The sequence below is a fragment of the Pelodiscus sinensis genome, chromosome 5 (assembly GCF_052426305.1).
Source record: "Pelodiscus sinensis isolate ZL-2025 chromosome 5, ASM5242630v1, whole genome shotgun sequence".
NCBI classification, from domain to species: Eukaryota; Metazoa; Chordata; order Testudines; family Trionychidae; genus Pelodiscus; species Pelodiscus sinensis.
The window spans coordinates 50,242,017-50,261,958 of record NC_143056.1 but is presented as its reverse complement, the minus strand read 5'-3'; the positions used below and the strand labels follow the sequence as shown (position 1 = coordinate 50,261,958).

Here is a 19,942-nt window from a genome sequence, read left to right as displayed (position 1 = left end):
ATAACACAAGTTTCTGATGGACTTTGAACACTTTCTAGCAAGTTCTAAGGAAAAAAGCATGGCCTTGAGCACACCCGGAGGAGTGAAGCCATGATGCTAAGGTTTGAATGTGGCAGGGTTTATATAACTATGATCTCATAACCTAAGGAAGGTTTTAATTCAGGCACTAGGAAGCAGGAAGTACCCCAACTCATTCTAATTATATTTGGTATAGAGAATACCTCCTTAGAAAGACAGAGCCTGGCAGGGGGGAAGATTTTTTCCCCTTAAAGAAGAGGCTGCAACCTGAGGAGTCAGAGATGCTCTGGACACTTTGCATCTATCCAGGGAGAGATGATCCAGGACCCACTAAGGATTTGGTTGTAGCAAACCAGTTCTATGATCTTACTATTAAAGTCTGGGCTTCACAAAAAACCACTTGTTTGCCTAGAGCAGTGGTTCTCCCAGTGTGGTCCATGGACCATTAGTGATCTGCAACCATCCTGCAGGTGGCTCATGGGCTCATGACTCTTCTGTCCCCCCTGCATAGTTGGAGTGCCAGCACCAGCTCCCCAACTGCTCCCCAAATTGACCATCTTTTGCTGCTGCTCCCGTGATTCTGGCCAATGGGGGCAGCAGCGAAGTCTCCAGGCGAGCGGTTTCCTGTACTGCCATTCCTCCACCTGGGGGAAGGGGGAGTGGTAGCATGTGAAGTTGCTCCCTTCCCCTGAAAGCTGGATCTGGCCCGCGAGGCTCCCCCTAAACACACACACTTGGGAGCTGGTGCTGGCACGTCAACTACATGGGGGTAGGAGGTAGGGGCAAGGCAGGAGAGCCAGTGCAGGGAGGGCAAGTCATGAGCCCATGGCTCACCTGCAGGATGGTTGCAGACCACTAGTTGTCCACAGACCACATTTTGAGAATCACTGCAATAGTGCTTTACTATATTCGTATATAATACAATATTGCTACATAAATCTCATTCTCAGTATTGCTTCTCCTTCTGGGAAAAGGTAGAATGGCTTGTGAGTATGAAGGACTATATGCCCATGCAAGGGGAAAGAAAGAGCCAGAGTTGTTGCTTGCATCTGGAGGTCAGGAGGAAATAGACCTCTTCCAAAGCTTCAATCTTGTAATAAAATGAATCCTATTTCTCCATAAAAATGCAATCCCCTTCTATAAAGCTGTGGCAAAATGTATTTAAAATGCCTGTATTTTGAAGTGGACTATTGATAGGCAGCCCTGGTGGCTATGGTATATTAAATATATTATTTTTCTGAAATAAAAATGGAAATAAAAACATAGTAATATTGGCCCTGATTCCACCTACATGTGGAAGCTGCTGTGGGAGGTGACTAAACAGGAAGGTTTTAATATGCATGGTTGTAAAGATGATTAACACTAATAAACAACTTTGAGGAGACGAAGGAATAGGGTTCATAGCTTCATGGTCAGGCATGCCCTGAAGGCCACAGAAAGCTTTTTGGTGGATTTATGTATGACTTGCTAATTGAAATATGTCCCCAGAAAACACTGCAGCCATAATAATTGTTTGTTCATTTTTTCCCATGAAGTGGAGCTGCAAGAAATAAGCCTGATGGTTTTATAGAAACTAACAATAATTAACAGATTGACTTTTGTGTCATTGCTTACTTATAATTCATTGACTTGTCCCTTGACATGACTGGAATACATGCAATAAAAGTTTTTAAGAGAAGTCCAACCAAAATTCTACTAAGACATTTTTGCGTAATGGTTTTTAAGTGTTTGTGATTATTTTAATTTGTATCTTTCTGGCTGCCACAAGTGTTATTTCTTGTGGCCCTAGTAATTGAACGATTGCATCAAAGTGTTCTTATTGATTACGGTGCTCCAAAACTAATAATGTGCTACTTTCAAGGTAACAGGCAAACATGAGGCTACTTTATTGATGAGACTGCAGCTGTTTTGATTATCATTGGAGATCATTTGTTGAAATAGCTTACTATGAGGAAGAGACATCATGGCATGTTTTAAATAGTATGTTGTACTTTAATACAGCTTGAGCCTCCCTAATCCAGCATTTTTCTGGTCTGGCAACATCTGTGGTCCAGCATGATTTTAGTTAGCTGGGTGTCCACTTAGGGTGTGGTCAAGATTTCCATGGTCCCATAAAGTTTGTTTTCAGCCACCCGTCTTGACTCTCAGTATTCTTGCTGTTATTCATCTCTAATTTACCCCATGAGTCTTCTATGAGCCTAGAAAGCAGTGGAAGTGTTGGTGAATATTGCATAGCAGCATTACCTCCCATGGTCCAGCAAATTCTCTGGTTCAGCACCAGTCAGGTCCAAAGGGTGCCAGACTAGAGCAGTTCAACCTCTACCAGCACTTGAGCAAATGTTTTCTTTCATGTTTGTGTCTGTTTTTGTTTTTTTTGGCCATTTTACCTATCTGAATCTTTATTGATCTAAATAGGGGACTCAATGGAGTTACACCCATTAGGAGTAGAGTAAATGAGAACAGAATTTGGACCTTTGTTTTTGAGGTATTTATTCAGATTTGAGCATATACATTGATACTGGGAGATTGCTGATTCCTGCCTAGATGCTGGACTCCTAAATTAATATAAGTAAAACAAATGTGAAGATAATAAGCTGTAACTAATTGTTTTTATGCACAAGATGTCTCAGCATTTTAAAATCTTAGGGTTCAATAAGGATTGTTTCCTCAGCTTCTGAGAGTGGAGAACTGATAATCAGGGAATTGTGAGTGGAAGAGGGTATTGTAGATATAGCCACAATTTCTGTATTGTTTCATAGTACTGTCCCCAGGTAACCTTGTACATATATCAGCAGATACGTTCACAAGAGTTAATGCTGCATGAGGCTAGGTGCAGTAAGAAACTGCTGTCACACAAATGTTGGCAAACTCTGCCAAAGGCAAGCTGGCTTCTGAAAAACTCATTCTCACAATCAGTAGGAGTTCTGTGGAGCGACTTGGAGGAACAGCACTCTTAAGTGGATATTTCTATATCCATAGGTTTCAGAAATCACAGATTTCATCAGGTTTGAACATAGATGCTTCCCATTCACTGCTCACTCTATGCCACAAACCCCTTCCATCCACGGTGACTACCATTGGGAGGGTCTGTGAGGTCCACTTTGTGGAGTTTTGAGGTCCCTCCTCTGTCTTGAATTGTTTTTTTCTGTGGTTATGAAAGAGACTTTGATATTTAGTTTCAAACATCATAGCAATCATACCATGAAAACTGTGCGCAGTATCTCTTCAGGTTAGTTACAATTTGCATTATTCTGCAGGGTGATACCAGGTAGGAGTTAAACATTTCTATGTGCAGTTTAACACTTGACCATTCTGCTGTGCTATGTTTCCAAATATTGTAAAACTATTCACTCACTCACAATGTACTGTACAAAGCTCTGTGGCAGTTTGGTAACAACCGCTTTTCTAAATTGAATATATAAAAAAATTGCCGCTGACAGGATTTGTGATGTTGAGTGTACTGGATTTAAGAATAGTGAATAGTAAGTACTAAAACTGATATCCATTTTTAAAAAGCCTTTTTGAAATTTTTGTTTCAGGACCGTCTTGACTCTTTAACTGAAGTGGATGACTCAGGACAGTTAACTATCAAGTGCTCTCAAAATTACTTGTCCCTGGATTGTGGTATTACTGCATTTGAACTGTCTGACTATAGCCCTAGTGAGGATTTGCGTGGTGCTCTAGGTGACGTGACCTCCAATCAAGCAAACGCAAAACCACTTGAATCTTGGAACTACAGTGAGATGGAAAAAGACTTTCCTGAGCTTATCAAAAGCGTGGGTTTACTTGCAGTAGCAACTGATTCCATTGTTTCCAAGTGTAATGAAGCCATTAATGTGAAAGAAACCCACTTACCTCTTTCAACAGAACATCAGGGAGAAAGTAAAGACAGCAACACATCACCTGAGCTGTCACCTGGAAAGTCATCTCTCTGTACAGGATCTTGCACTGAAGTTGGCATCTTATCAGCTGACAGCAAACCAGTTTCCAGTTTACAGAAACAAGAATACAGACCATTGCACCATTTTGGTACAGAAAGCAGACAGCATCCACACTGTGAAAACTCAACTCCCAAGAGATCTATAAGAGACTGCTTTAACTATAATGAGGATTCTCCCACACAACCTACATTGCCAAAAAGAGGTCTGTTTCTAAAAGAAGGAACGTTTAAAGATGATTTGGAAATCAGTGATGTGAAAAATCCCATCTCTCTTAGTTTAAAGACTGATATGAGTAGAAGTACACCCTCATTATTAGACCCACCAGATAGGTCCAAGCTTTGCTTGGCTTTACAATCATCTTACACTAATAGTCCATCTGCTGTCAGCCAGTCATATGATTGCTTACATAAAATAGATGATAGAAACCTTGAATACACAATAAATAATCACTTTAAGGAAAGTTCCATGAGTCTAGGTAAGTCTAATTATTACCTTCGGAAAGAAAAGCCAAGGCACAAAAAATCACACGATACTCCTGAAAAGATGACATCATGCAGGACACCTGGAGTTATAGCTAACTCAGCTTCAGCAAAGCAGGTGAATAAAAGAGGGAGCTCAGCTCTACAAAATGGAATTCCTTCCTGTAACTCTCAGACCAGGGAGGGCACAAAAACAGATTCTGCTTCCGCATCATCAGATTCCTGTAATCAGAGAGAACTGAATGGCCAGTCCCAAAGTAAAAATGAACAATCTAGTTCACCAACTCACAGCCAAGAAAGTGTATCTTCAACTGACTCAGGGCATATTATCTCCTCCTCATCTGTTCTTCCAAGAAATAAGAGCAAAAAGAGTCATTTGTCATCAACAAGTTTTGATAATACAAATGGTAAAGTTGTCAAGGCCTGGTATGGTTCAGATGAATATTTAGCGCTTCCGTCACATCTCAAGCAGACAGAAGTCTTGGCTTTGAAGTTAGAAAATTTAACAAAACTGCTGCCTCAGAAACCCAGAGGAGAAACCATTCAAAACATTGATGATTGGGAGCTCTCAGAAATGAACTCAGATTCTGAGATATATCCAACATATCAAATTAAAAAGAAGCACAAAAAAATGGGTAGGGTTTCACCAAGCTCTTCAAGTGACATAATATCTTCTCTGGATGACAGCATTGAATCTGGTCCTCTCAGTGACATTTTTTCAGATGAAGAATTTGGTATGCCTGCATCTTGCATTAAAAAATACATCGAAGACACATCCGGAAAGCCTGTAGTGATTGAGCCCTCTGAGAAAAATGAGATCTCTGCCTCAAATAAATCAGCTTTAATTCAACAATTGATGCAAGATATACAACACCAAGACAATTATGAAACCGTATGGGAAAAAATTGAGGTAAGGCAGATGCTAACATTAACCGTGTTCTTAGGTGTCACTTCTTCACAAGTGGTATACATAAATGAAGGAGCTTTGGGTTTTTTAAAATAATAAATCTCTTACTATTTTATCAGATGGCTTTTCATATATTTAAAACCTGTATTAATTAAAAACGCAACAGTGGTCTTTGTAATTAATATATTTGGGGTAATTTTTTTTTACTGAATTTTGATTAAAAAAATTAAGGCCTCTAAACTGTTAGCTGAATTTTGGGTCAAATTTGATTAATAGTTTTGTTCGAGGGGAAAAATGTCAAAGGCATTGCAATATTATTTCAACTCTTGAAATCAAAGTACCACTCTGAATCAAAATCACAGAAATTAAAACACACGCAAACATGCTGATACAGTGAAAAGAGCCTGAAACTGCCTAATGAAAATGAAAAACTCAGAAAGAGAAGGAAGTACATATGACTCAAATGAAACATTTTCGTTTAGCTCAAAATAATTGAACGCCATACCAAAATTGTTGAGTACACTAAAAATGTATCAGTTGATGAAACATTTTTTTTAACTTTTTTGTTAAACCTACGTTTTAAAAATTGTTTGAATTTTTTAATATTGTTTTGGCCTCCAATCTGAAAAAGAAATCTGTTTGCTCAGCTCCAGTAATGAGTCACAATGTATGTCATATTCATCTGGTCACCAATACTATAGAACACTAATTTCCTGAGTTGATGCTTTCATGATTGGTGTAGAATCATCCTGTCACTAGAGCTTTTAACACTTCTAGCGTTCAGATATATTTACATGCTGCTTTTTTGATGTAGGCCAAAATAAACTAAAAATTAAGAAAGCAAGTTTGACTGTAAATAATTGCACCACATTAATTGCATCGGTGATGCTTGAATGAAAAACCACTTCATGCACTCTGCCAATTTTTAATTCAGTGGGTCTGGTTCAAAGATAATTGGGTTATTTTTTCCTGATTTTTGCCATATTCCTTGTGGCATTACAGTCTGTTTTATTCTGTAGTGTATTATCTCTAGGACTCTACCAAATTCACAGCCACGAAAAATGTATCACAGGCCATGAAATCTAGTCTTCCCTCCCTCACACTCTGAAATCCGTACCATACAGATTTCTCAGGGGAGACCTATGTTTCTCAAATTAGGAGTCCTGACACAAAAATGAGTTGCGAAGTGGTCACAAAGTTATTTAAGGGTGTTATGGCATTGCCATCCTTACTTATGCATTGCCTTCATAGTAGTTACTTTTTGCCAGACTACTGCGGGTAGACAGGAGTAAGGGTACGTCTAGACTACATGCCTCTGTTGCCAGAGGCGTGTAGATTAGGCTACCAGACATAGTAAAATGAAGCGGCGATTTAAATAATCGCCGCTTCATTTAAATTTACATGGCTGCCGCGCTGAGCCGACAAACAGCTGATCAGCGCAATAGTCTGAACGCGTGGGTGTCGACATCAAAGGTATTTGTCGGCCACCCAGGTAAACCTCTAGACGTACCCTAAGATTGCCAAGCTATCCTTACTTTGGTGCTTCTGCCTTCAGAACTGGGTGAATGGATAGTGGCAGCTACTGACTGAGGGCCCAACTCAGCAGACAACAGTGCAGAAACAAGGGTGTCAATACCATACCATGCCATCCTCACTTCTGTGATACTGGTGGTGGCTGCTCTGCCTTCAGAGCCACTCACCAAGATCCCAGTTCTGAAGTCAGTGCGGTCCCCTCCCCCAAAAACATTCTGACCCCTCCCCAGTCACCTTTTGGGTCAAGACCCCTACAGTTACAACACTGTGAAACTTCACATTCAAATAGGTGAAACAGTGAAATTTTAAATAATCCTATGACCAATAAATGGACCATAAATTTGGTAGAGTCCTGATTATCTCTCTCTTTTCTTCCCACCTTGATTGTCTCTGCTCTTCTTTAGATTCAGATACATTTACATGCTGCTTTTTTGATGTAATGCTAAATAAACTAAACATTAATGAATCAAGTATCATAACCTTACTGTCAAAAGCCAATGTTACAGTCCCTCTCTAATACATAGATCTGAAGAAAATAGGGTTTCCTTCCTGGCTGCTAGTGGTCTCTGAGTTCATGAATGTTGTGGCCCAGATCTAGGCGACCAGCTCTTCAGCCATTGCCTCACCATTCTGTGGTCTCTCTTTCTTTCTCTCCCTCTTGATCTCCCCTGATGGGTTTTTTCCAGGCTGCAAAGTTCCTGGTCTACATTGTGAAATAATCAGCAAGTCAAAATGCCCTAGCAGGCCTGCTTTGCCTTCTCCTTAAAGGCTATAAACTAAGTAATTGCCCATAGGGATAACTTTCAACATAGCTTTTTCTAAGTAAGCATGCTTAAGCTGAAAGCAGCACAGAGAACACATACTAAAAACAATAGAAGAACCTATGTGCTAATAAGCATAGTAGATGCCATTCTCATTCAAGCCAAGACTCGGGCGGGTGATTAATCCTTCAAACTCCACCGAAGAGTTTCTTCTGAGGATTTCACCACGTAGACCAGGAATTGTCTACTCTCTCACATATTCATGGTTTTTTTTCCAGGCTATATGAATCTGTGAGTGCTTTTATATAACTTTGAGATTCCAGCCTGGCCCTCATGTGATCCACAGCTAAGTCCCACTCAAGGTGAAGGTTCCAAAGGATGAGTTCTTGCATAATTGGAGGCTGTACATTGTTTCAAATACACCTTTAAAGCTCATAACACTTTCCAGGGTTTCCATTATCATGTCTCCCTCCTCAAGACATTATATACCAGCCCTCAATAATACATAAACAATTGCATTTTTAATACAATTAACTCCTAAAATATTTAAACTTAATTCAGCAGTCCAGGATACTGTAGGAAATTGCCATGAAGGTAACTCATCTTAGGGGAAAAAAACAGAGGCAAGAACCTGACAGCTGAAAAAGAAAGGGACTATACAGAAAAGAGAGATGAACCTTGGAAATAGATGGGTTAGTGGGTTGTAAGGAATCTGCAAATAAGGACTTGTTCATACACAGTACTACTGAAATAATATTGCACCTGCTATGTTGTAAACATTGTAACTGCTTCCAGGGTTTTGGCATGGTGTCACTGGACTTTGGGAATGGATAGAAGTGAATTTTTTTGAGTCATGCAAACCAAACCCATCCAATCTATAATCTTCTCCTACTTTTTGTAGCATGCCTGTCAGGGCAAAAAAAGACTGTCCAAACTGTTTAGAGAATATGTATTAGAAATGTCCTAGCATAGACTCAGTTGTGGGTGGAAGAGGCTAGAGTAGGAGTCGGGGTTAAAAGAGAAAAAAGACCATTTTCAAAGTACATGAACTACCCAGCCTATGTAAACATGTCATAAAGACTCATGTTTGTGATAAATCAGAAGATAAAATAAAGATGTAAGATAATCTTTTTGGCTTGAAAAAAGCCATGTTTTGGGGATCTTGAATAAAAATAAATTTAAAAAATTCGTAAGTCTTGCCAAACCCTGCAGTTGCCTAAATTCTCCCATCCCATAACTAGCAATTTTACCCTGTCTCTTTCCCACATTGTGCAAAAATTACACTTGATCTATAAGTATTCACTTTCAGATTTGTTTTTCTCCATATACTGAACCAGATTTTGATCTCATGTTTTTGTCCATGTAAACTGCTTTGGGAAGTTACAGTATTCTGGTATAATTGCTATCATAATGTGGCCCAGTATCATAATGTGGCCCAGTATATTTAAACAACTAAGCAATATAAACAACTATTAATGTTTTTAATTGATAGACAACAATTGTTGTTTTAAACTGATTTATGTTTCATAAGTATGACCAAATAACAGGGAATAGAAGGCTCCTCTTTTATGTGAGATTATGAACCATTATAAACAAAAACTAACTCAGACCACTACAATACTTAATGCACAATTGAGTATTTTCTTACAGTTATCTAATCTCACAACTCATTAATCTAAACACAAAAGCAGACAGGCTCCATTTGATTTTTGCTTAGTCTTTATTTTGTTACACAGCAAATGTGTCTTAATAAAACAAGCTAAGAACAGGAAGCTCTGTTCAGAGTAGTGTCTTGCTGCTACATTTCAACCATAATTTAGTAGTTCTTCTGAAAGTGGCATTTTTGTTCTGGAGAATAAATCTGAATGTACAGCTTCATTAAGGACAGCCAAAGACTGGTGGAATCAGTTCTAGTGATGTAGGTTTCCAGCCTAATACTTTTTATTTATGGCTGTAATAAAATAGTCAGTTCTTCTTTTTGCAGGACCAGCATTCTAGAAATGAACAGAAGCATTATTTAATGAGTATGACCATAGGAAATTCAAGGATACTTCATTACAATGGAAGATATTTATAAATATAGCACTGACTTCATAGTAAGGAATGTGTTGAACCTATGTGAAATAATTATTTGAAGCCTCCTTCTCTGTCTGTTCATGCTAAGGCTAGTCAGCACTTCCAGATGTGTAGAAAACAAGTTTCTGCATAACTGCAAATTATTCTGATGAATTTTGCCTAGATACTGATTGGTAAAAATATTTCTTCCCACTTCCTCAACGTCTGTTTGATTCGAACTTGCCAAATTACTATTAAACGAGCAGCAGAAATATTTTTAGTTTAATAATAATGGCTATTAAAAATGTGAAGTGCATATAAAGAAAACTTTTCTCACATCATCATTTGCCATATTTACATTTATTTGCCTCACCCATATCTTTAGCATCCAAGATAAAGTTGTAATACCAATGTGTACTGTTAGTCATATCTTCTGTGGTGCACTGAACAAAAATCTGTAGATGTGCCCTTTGATGTCTGCAGCAGTATTTACATTCTGTGATACATTGGAATTTCTGCATCAATTCCAAATACGTTCAGACACAATTTTTTAATATCAAATATGAAAATTAATTGTACAAAATGCTCTATATTCTCTTTGTGGCATTACTTTGAAAAGAGACTTTGTAAAATTACATTATTGAGTGTTCTCCCTAAAGGACTTTTGTGTTAAATGTGCTCATTTTCAAGTAAAAAGATTTTGAAATTGGCCTTTTTGAATTCAGCTCACTCTATCTTAGGTAAGTAGGCTGTGATGTACCAAGACTTTAAAAAAAAAAAAAAAAAGTAAAAATATTTGTCATTAAAGAAAAGCTACAGTCTTGTTGAGTAAGAAGGTGACAACATGCAGTGTCACTTTTCAGAGTTAAAGCTAGACATATAGGTTTTCAAGATTACACTTTAAATTGCATATAATTTCACTTTGTCAGTGGTTCATAATTTACAGTATTGCTTCAGGAAGTAGGAGGAAATAGGTATTTAGTTTTATGAGGTTTTCAGAAGAGCTGGTAATATTTTTATTAAGTTTTTAAAAAACACATTTTTGTCTGAGTTTAAAACAAATTGATCAACTATAGACCTATTGAAGTTTTTGGGCACTTGAGAAATTTCTAAAATTCCAATATTTATGAAATTAATACAATTTTTTAAATCACAAAACTTTCTTCTCAGCAGTATTCAGAACTCTCAGGACTCTGATGCTGTCATTCATACTAAATGAAAATACCATTTTCTCTGTTTTTTTGGGGAGGGGCCAATATTTGCAAGGCTAATACACGCAGGTCTCCACTTGAATCAAAATACGTTTATTTTGCAGGCTTGTAAATGTGTCAGTGTCTGAAGCAAAATGATGAATCTTTCCTGTCGAAAAGATTTGTAAATAGGTTCACTTCTTTCAGGAGCCATTTCTTTGTTATGAAACTGAAAATAGTTAGGTTTAGTTTCCCAAGTATAATTCCTTACTATAGTTCCTGAGTACATATTTTAGGTGGAATTGTATATTGTGAACAAGGTTCCCTCTAAGCTGTGTGGCAGCACAGCCCTGCAGCTGCTTAATCCTCCCACTCAGTCAGAGGCTCAGGGCTCCGTGCGCAGAGCTACCTGACTAGGCGACAGTTCCTGAAGTATAGTTCCTTACTGCTCAGCCAGTTTCTCTAATACCCTGGTTATCCATTTGTTATCCTGGATATATAAGAAGCATGTATATGTAGAATGCATCTCTCCAGTTGAATGAAGACCTTGTGAACTTCCCATGAGCTGCAACAGTACTGTGGTTTCCCTGTTGCATCTGCTCAGCAAATCTCCATTCTTTTCCTGCTGCCTCATCATGTGTTAAGGAGAGAAGGGGAAACTACTGCTTTGACTGCCCCCCATGCAGACTGACTAACAGCCTGGGGACTCTGCATGGATAGCAGAATACATGCTACATTGATTGTCAGAATAGGTAGGGGAACAACACCTCATACAACCATAGATCCTAGATGTCTATGACCCTGAGAGCTTCCAGTCAGAAAAAGACCACATCCAAGTAAATAGGAAGGAGATACGACAATTTGGCTGAAAAGGAACTGGGGGGGAAGAACCACATGATCAGTTTTGTGGAGGAACATGTACTATGTTTTACAGAGCAGGGAACAGAGTATAACCTTTACTCTGACAATCCCTTACTTATTAGTCAATCTGTCGGGGTAAGGTTGAGAGGATGCTGCTGCTTGAGAGGAGCACTTACTGAGAGAGTGGACACAAAGGATGATTGAGCTATGGGGTGGCAGAACATGAATTGATGGGGTTGGTGCAGTAGAATGTGTATTTGAGGTTAGAGAAGTAACTGGAGAGGTTGTGAGGGAAAATATTGGTTGTGGATATATGACAAATTGGGTCTGGTAGTTGATGAAAGATGGCTAACAAAAATAGATGGACTGATTGAGCTGAGGGAGAATGAGAAGGAAATGGAGAGAGGACAAGAGAGAGGTGGGCACCCAGTAGTGGCTGAGAATAAGAAAGAGAAAGAAGGAAGAAGTTTTGGAAATGAAGATACTGTGGATAGAGTGTAGGAACAGGCAGACATTTAGACCAAGTTTATGGTCTGAGTAGTTTCTACAGCAGAGGTGGGCAATAAGTGGACTGGACATAGTCCATCCGAGTTAACATCTGGCAAGCTGCCAGACACTTTATTTAACTGCGTGTCCACAGGTATGGCTGCTTGCAACTCCTGTTGCCTGCAGATTGCTGATCCTGGCCAATCGGAGCTGCAGTTGGGGAATGAACTGGAGCACTGCTTGCCACAGCTCCCATTGGCCGGGAATGATGATCCATGGCCAATGGGAGTTATGAATGGCCATATCTTCTGATGCTTAGTTAAATAAACCCACCCGGCAGCTCAGCAGGGACTAACCCACGTGATCCCACAGGCCACTTTTTGTCCACCCCATTCTACAGTGTATTGAAAAAGTATCTTCACATCTTGTAACAAGATGCAGATCTATGATGTAGTCATTTTGATATTCTCCTGATTTGAAAGCCATTTGAAAGTACTGGGGGAACTGTTGTGTGAGCACTGGATTGGGCTCACAATGTACAATTCCATCTAAAACCCTAGATATGTACTCAGACAACTAGCCTGTCGTGGTTACTGCACTGTGGCTACATTTCGATTTTTAGCATGCTAACTCAAAGATAGCAGAGGTATCTGTACCCAAACTGGAGATTAAGCCTCCAATTCCAAGGTAGACATACACAGTGTGAGCTTTAAGAAAGCTATTCTAAACAAAATGCTGAAGTGGTAGGAAGAGAAACCGCATCCTTTTGTGTTCCATAGTGACATGTCCTTTCCCACTTACAAACATTGAACTCTCTTATTACCTAATATACTTTAGAACTTTCTGTGCCCAGTGGCACATGAGACAGCCCATTTTCCCCATTGCAAGATGTTTCGCTCCATCTTAAGTTGACTCCATGATGGCAACATCTTTTTCTACTGTTGTGCAACAGGACATTCTTTGTCTTGTACATTTTCTCTTCCAGCTAGGTAGACTCCAGTCAAAGATGGTGTCTACACTGCAAGCTTTTCTGCGATACTGGAAGTATCCCGGAAAAGCTCTGCTGCATCCAAAGAACAAGTCTGCTTTTCAAAAAAAAAAAAAAAAAAAAAAATTGGAAAAGCAGGCGCATTTTTTCGGCATCCCTGTAAACCTTGAGGAAGAAGGGATGTTCTAAAAGAGGGTTTTTTCCCCCTAACATTTGGCCCTGTATAGATGGGCCAAATGTTGAAAAAGCCTCTTTTGGAAGGAAAACAGAATAAGATATGCAAATTGTGGTTTGCAATTTGTGTATCTTTTTCCAACTTTTCTTTGTAGTGTAGCCATAGCCTTTGTAGTGTAGACATAGCCATAGGCTAGTCTGATGGTATTACAAAAGTGCTGTAATGATCTGTTTGATTGAGTTTGCAGCCTGCTAATCCATATACCAAACACTTCTGTGTTGATTACCCAATGTCTCCAATGAATTTCCAAGATTCTTCATAAAGAATAATGTTGGCATGTATTCATCTTTCTGTTGTGTACCTTCGTCATCTGCTGCATTTCTCAGGTAAAGAGTAGTGCTAGAAGGACAATTATATTGTACTATCTATTTTATTATTGGGCCAATCAAAATAAAATTAAAGAAGGCAGAGAGTCTATATAATACTAGAAAGTTAGTAGTTATAGCACTGAAGGTACATTTGAAGCTGCAACTTAGCAATAGAGTTGAAAAGTTAAAGACTGATGGATAACATAGAACAATGGTAGTTTTTCAAAGAAGCATGTATGGACTACAGTGGGGGTGAAATGCTGGGAGTTATTCTTTTCCTTAGAGCAAGTACACTAGGCTTGTTGAAGAGAGAAAAGAATTAAGAAAGAGAACAATAATGAGACCATGGTAAAAGAGCAATTCTGCAACAAGGGTACACGGACAAAGACAAAAGTTTGAAGATCAGTCAGATAAGAGAGAATGAATGGAAAATAAAGCAAGAGACCCTTATGAGGGGACTCTAAAGAAAGGGGACTCTAAAAACCTTTTTCTAATATCCAAACAGTTATCACTGTTCTTGAAATGTTGTGGTGTCAGGAAGGTTACAGATAGCATGATTTTAACCATAAATGAAGTACAGGTGTGATGGAACACTTCCAGGCTGTGCTTAATGAGGCAGAACACTAATGCACATTGAGAGGTCTGAAGGAATAGCTAACATACTTATATCACTACAAGTGATAGCCTTTGAGGAAATAACTAAGGCTATAAACTGAGTGAAGAGAGATGAAGCACCAGACTATGAGATAGATGCTTAAATGTTAAAAGCTGGGGAGGAAGTGATGGTGCAGGCTGTACAGAATGGTTTGGGGGAAAGGAGAACTGTCCTAAAGATTAGAGAAGAAGCGGCATCTGTAAAATCCCAAAAAAGGCAGGCCGGCCATATTGTTTGTGATAACTGGAGAATGGTGACACTACTATCTCTGTATCTGGGAAAGTGTTTTATATTGTCATTTTGAATAAGATAAAAAAGTTTATGTATTGAGGGAAGAACAGGCTGGATTTCAATAAGGTGGATCATGTTCAAATCAGAATTTCATCTTGAGCAAACTTATTGAGAAAGCCCTAGACTAAATGTGTTTTAACTGCTTAATTTTACAAAAGTGTATGATAGGATCCACAAAGAAGCTTTCTAGTAAGTAGATCATGAGACACTATGGAATTCCAGCAAAGATGGTTAATTTGATATATGTTTTGTATGAGTTTCTATGCCATGTTGGGACAGAGAGCAGAGACACTGAATATTTTAACATTATTACTGTTGTAAGGCAAGATGACATATCATCCCCTCTTTTCTTCTTCGTTATCATATATTTTGTGATGAGAAGAGGGACAGCTGTGTTTCTGCAAAGGTTTAAAGAGAGTTTTCTATCACTAGCCTACCTGTTTCTGGTTTAAAATTCAGAAAAATTACCTGAAAAACAAGTTCATGGGTCATATCATTTAAATTCCTGTTATGAGATGACAAACTTAACCTTTACTAATCAATTAGCCTCATTGGCTGTATTCAGAGTTCTAAATTCTTTTATGATACATGATCATCATACAATTCATATAAAGGATGTAGTAGAAGGTCAATATATTCACTAATTATCCAAAAGGAAACATATTCCATTTTAATTCAGTGCAATTTTTTTCTCCCCTAGCGGTCTTCTGCTGTTTAAAAATCCTTTTAGAAATGGTAATGTAGCACCATCGTGAGGCCAGATCTCACTACTACAGCTGCTTGACAGATTTTTAGTATATTTTCCTGTTTAAATGAACAAAATACTTGGAAATATACAGCATTGTTTAAAATATAATAATAAAAATACATTGTCAACCAAAATCCAGTACTTGCTAAGGAAGAGAATATATTTTCTTTAATGAAGCACATATCAGTAATAAACATTTTATACAATTTAATTTTTTTTCAAAAAAATTAGTTATTTTCTAAATTAAAGAAGCAATAGCACAAATGTGCAACTGTTCTTAATTTTACACAATTTGTCAATTGTGTTGTAAAATTAAATTCAATCCACTGCAAAGAGCTTAACTATAGTGCTAGTATCTGGCTATAAATATAATTGTATTTATTATACAATTTAATGAGTCCAGGAAAGAAAAGGTCTAGCTCTTTCTTGCTTTAACATTTCACTTTAATGTTATTGACAAAGTTATTTTTAAAAGACAAGTATAAATGATGTTTGTTAAAATACATTTCTAAGAACTTTTCATATGCCAACTAGGCGAGGGTGTATATTTTGTCTGTAGATCGTTCTCCAACACATCAATGGCCATGTGTCAACTTCAGATCTTAGAATGTGGTCAAGCATGGAGAGAAGGAACAAAGTCCTCTATACAATTTACTGGGGTGGGGTGAGTGGAATATGTTCTGGACACCAGATGAAGACAGACAAAGATGTCAACCAATCACCACGCAATGGTGAATCAGATCAGATCAGACAAACAGGATGATAGACATGGGAGGCCCACATGATCAGTACATGTTGCCTGGGAAAATCTGGTAAATGATCCTGTGAGGAAAGACTTCAATTGCCACCTGCAGAGGAATTTCTGCATTCTGGCTGAGGTCTTGGACATTGAGTCCAAGTGGACCATGTTCGGAGCTTCTGTTCTTGAGGCATCCACACAAAGTTCTGGCTTTGGAATGCAGTTGATGCCTATCATGGTGGCAACCAAGGCCCTCCTGCTGGATGCCAGTAGTAAGGGAAACTGTCAAGGTAAAGAAAGTGGGAGCACCTTCCGTTTGTGGAAAAGGGCAAGAATTTGGAGTATTTGTTCAAGAGTGATGGTAGGAGATTGACTGGTGGATTGGTGCAGCAACAATAATGATGTGGGTCTGGTGACAATCAGAGGTGGTGAAGCAGGAAATGAGTTCTTGGACCAAGCTCTCAGTTTACAGGTCAGTCTATATCCCTGTCCTTATTTAAGATTATGAACTTTAGGTAACAACTAAAAGGACAAGATCACAGGCGCATGTGGCAAAAATGAGGTTTCTCCACAGGGTGGCTGGCCTCACTCTCAGGCTGGGTGAGAGGCTCGGCTATTTGGAAGAACCTTGAAGAAGAGCCAGCAGAATTAGTTCAGGCACCTAATAAGGATTCTCTTTGGGAGCCTTCCTTTAGAACTCTACCAGGTGCAAGCCCTGAGACCAACCCGGAATATGCTGGGATGATTATGTCTCCTGGCTGGTCTGGGAACACTTGGGAATCCCTCAGCAGGAGATCCCTGTTGCAGAGGAAAAGGGAAGTCTGGACCTCCCTATTCTCTGTACTGCCACCATGACCCTCACATGGAAAAGCAGCATAAAGGGAAAAGAACGCTAAGTGAAGCAGCCATGTGTGGGTGGGGGAGCAATGTTTTCTCCAGAAGGCACAGTGGGGGGAGTTTGATTCTTATTATGCTACTGTATAGGGGAGTTGTTAGGGGCAAGCTGGAAGAGTGGGTATGGGACTCTCACTTACTTCTATTCATTGGTGCCAAAACCCTTCACAGAGGTTACATAGGGACAGCAGCTGCCCATGCATAGGAATAGCAGCTGTGCAGGGGCTGTTTCATTCCCATCTGCTCACCATGTTCCCTACACAAAGCCCAGATACTTGGGCTATGCATGATTAGGAATGATGGTAACAAAACACTATTTGTTTTCTGGGCACGGAACAAACCCAAATATACAAGTACAGAACATATAATATTGGAAATTGGCAAATGATGATTAGCTAGTCTTTGGGTCTACTTAAGCAAATAACCAACATAAATTACCCACTAAAGATTCTGAGGAAGGTAAGTTGCCAACACAACCCTTAAATAATTATTATAGGGGAAAGATTTAGTATCTCCAGGTATCCCTCTAATAGCATAAATAGCTTCAACTTCAGTGTTTATACTGGCAGCATTTTAAGAAAAAAATCAACTTGCTTTATAGAAAATGAAAAATACTGATTAGAGATGGGCCTGAACCACAGATTTTGGATCAAGATCCATACTTTATCTGACGAGTCAGCGAGGAACATTGTTCAAATCTGTTGATTTGGGGTTTGTGCAGGATTTTAGGGACAACTGAATCCATGTAAAAGATCTCTGAATAAAAGGTGTTTTCATGTGTGAACCACTGGTGTTGAAAGAATTGCTCTATATTCTACTAAACTTGACTACAGTATTCTGTAAAATTGCCCATAGAAAACAAAAGAAGAGTTTAGGAATGTGTAATAAGTGGGTAAGTATTACAAACTAGGGCATGATCCTGCAAACACGTATTACAATGAGTACCCCCATTGGCTTCCCATCTTTATCCCTATATGCATGGTGGCAAATGTTAGCAAGAATAGGCCCCAAGATTGACAATTCAATGAGACAAGATTGTGTGACCTAAAAAATATTTGCATTATTTCTCTCTTAACTAATCAGCAGAGTCTGGCTGGCCTTTGGCTGAGAGAGGCACATACGAGTATAAGAACTAGAAAATACTTAACTATGGTATTTGACATTCTGACCCACTTGCCACAAATGGGTGTTGCACAGAAGGGATTTAAATATGATTATTCCCTGGCAATTGCTTAGACCTATCAGATACTCTGGAAAGGAAAATAGCATGGAAGGAAAATGAAACAACAGTATGAAAAAATATTTTCATGATAACCAGCCACCCCAGGAGACATACCCAATTACAATCTCTTTCTGAATAAAAACATTTTCTGTTAAATATGAGAAACAAAAATGAAAGAATGTGGAGATAGGGTGACGTTCAAAAGGGTAAAGTGTTCAGGCTTAGTTTGGATTAGCATCCAAAAGTTTAGATTCTTATCTGTACTATCCAGCCGCTTGAGTCTGCAAAACTCATGTCTTTTCTTCTTTCCAAATATCTGAACAGATTTCTTTATTGTGCCATTCACCATGATATATGAGGCATCATTCTCTGTATCCAGTCCTTACCACTAACCTCTGGTCCCACCTTACCTTACTTTACTTTACACTGTATCCTATTTTTTTTTATCAAGATCCATCTTGTTGTTTTCCTCAGGTTTCTGCCATCTCTTTCTTTCACTGATTCCTCCCCCTTACCATGCCTCTTTTTCCTTATTGTTTCCTGCTTTTCCTTCCTTCCCCTGGTGGTTCTTATTACTTATTTTGTGTGTCCTATAAATCCTAAGTAGTTTTCTCTTACTGTGTGCACTCAGGTTCACCCACATCCGGTATCTTCTTTTTCATGGCTATCTTCCCATTATACCATATAACCAGGAAAGTGCACAAAATAGAAATTCTCTGAATGAACAACTCCCTTATGGAATTTGTGTGAGTAGTACTCCCACCCTGCTGCAAGTGACCCAGAGTTTTGATCTAATATGAAATTTAAAAGTGAGATGGTTAAAATACTTGGAAATTCTTGATGGGAAAGGCATTACATATGTGTAAAGCATTATGATAACTCAGCAGTTCTCAAACTGGGTCAGGACTACAACGTGTGTCAGTCTCATTTTAATGGGGATAATAGGGCTTCAGCCTTGGGTAGCAGCATTGGGTTTACAGGTACCCCAACTAAATCATCCCAGCCAGCGCTTTGTCAAGCCAGGCCTTGAAGTCCTCTAAGGATGGAAATTCCACCACCTTGTTAGGTAACCCATTCCTCCCTCAGTAACCTATTCCCAGTAATCTTTAGCTTTTTCGTACAGATGTTGGGTGTCATATGATGGCAATAGACTTGCCCCCTTATAAGACCTCCCTGAAACACAGGCTGAAAAATATGTGCATGCTGATGACATCTGTTTTGCTAACACTGGAAAACAATTGTCACAGGATAGAAATGGAATCTCACCTGATCATAGTCTGACACACAAGCACCAGCTTTCAAAAGTGGAGGTGCTAGCTCTGCCCCAGGCCAAGTCCCCTCCCCTGCATCCTTCCACTAATGCCCCACCCCCACCTCTCACAGCCCCTGCTCCAACCTCACTCCATCTCCTCCCACAGTGGTCTGTCTCTCCCTGAGCACATCACTGCTGCTGATCCATGGGGGCCTCTGGCAAGTGGGCAGTGCTGAGGGTGAGGGGAATTAATAGAGGCTGCATAGGGTGCTCAGCATCCACAATTTTTCCCCGTGGGTGCTCTAGCCCCAGAGTAACCACAGAGTCAGTGCCTACAGCCTGACACAATGGCTTCAGGAATACTGCAACACCTGAAATG

The 19,942-nt window shown here is 39.1% G+C and overlaps 1 protein-coding gene across 2 annotated transcripts in view; it reads left to right on the top strand.

The window, feature by feature from the left end:
• The window catches only part of AKAP6 (A-kinase anchoring protein 6), a 379,467-nt gene that overhangs the window by 121,159 nt on the left and 238,366 nt on the right, over window positions 1-19,942 (top strand). For both annotated transcript variants that reach the window (XM_089778447.1, XM_075926957.2), the window contains exon 4: window positions 3,558-5,348. In XM_089778447.1, the coding sequence (XP_089634573.1) occupies window positions 3,558-5,348 (1,791 nt within the window). The remainder of the gene's footprint in view (window positions 1-3,557; window positions 5,349-19,942) is intronic.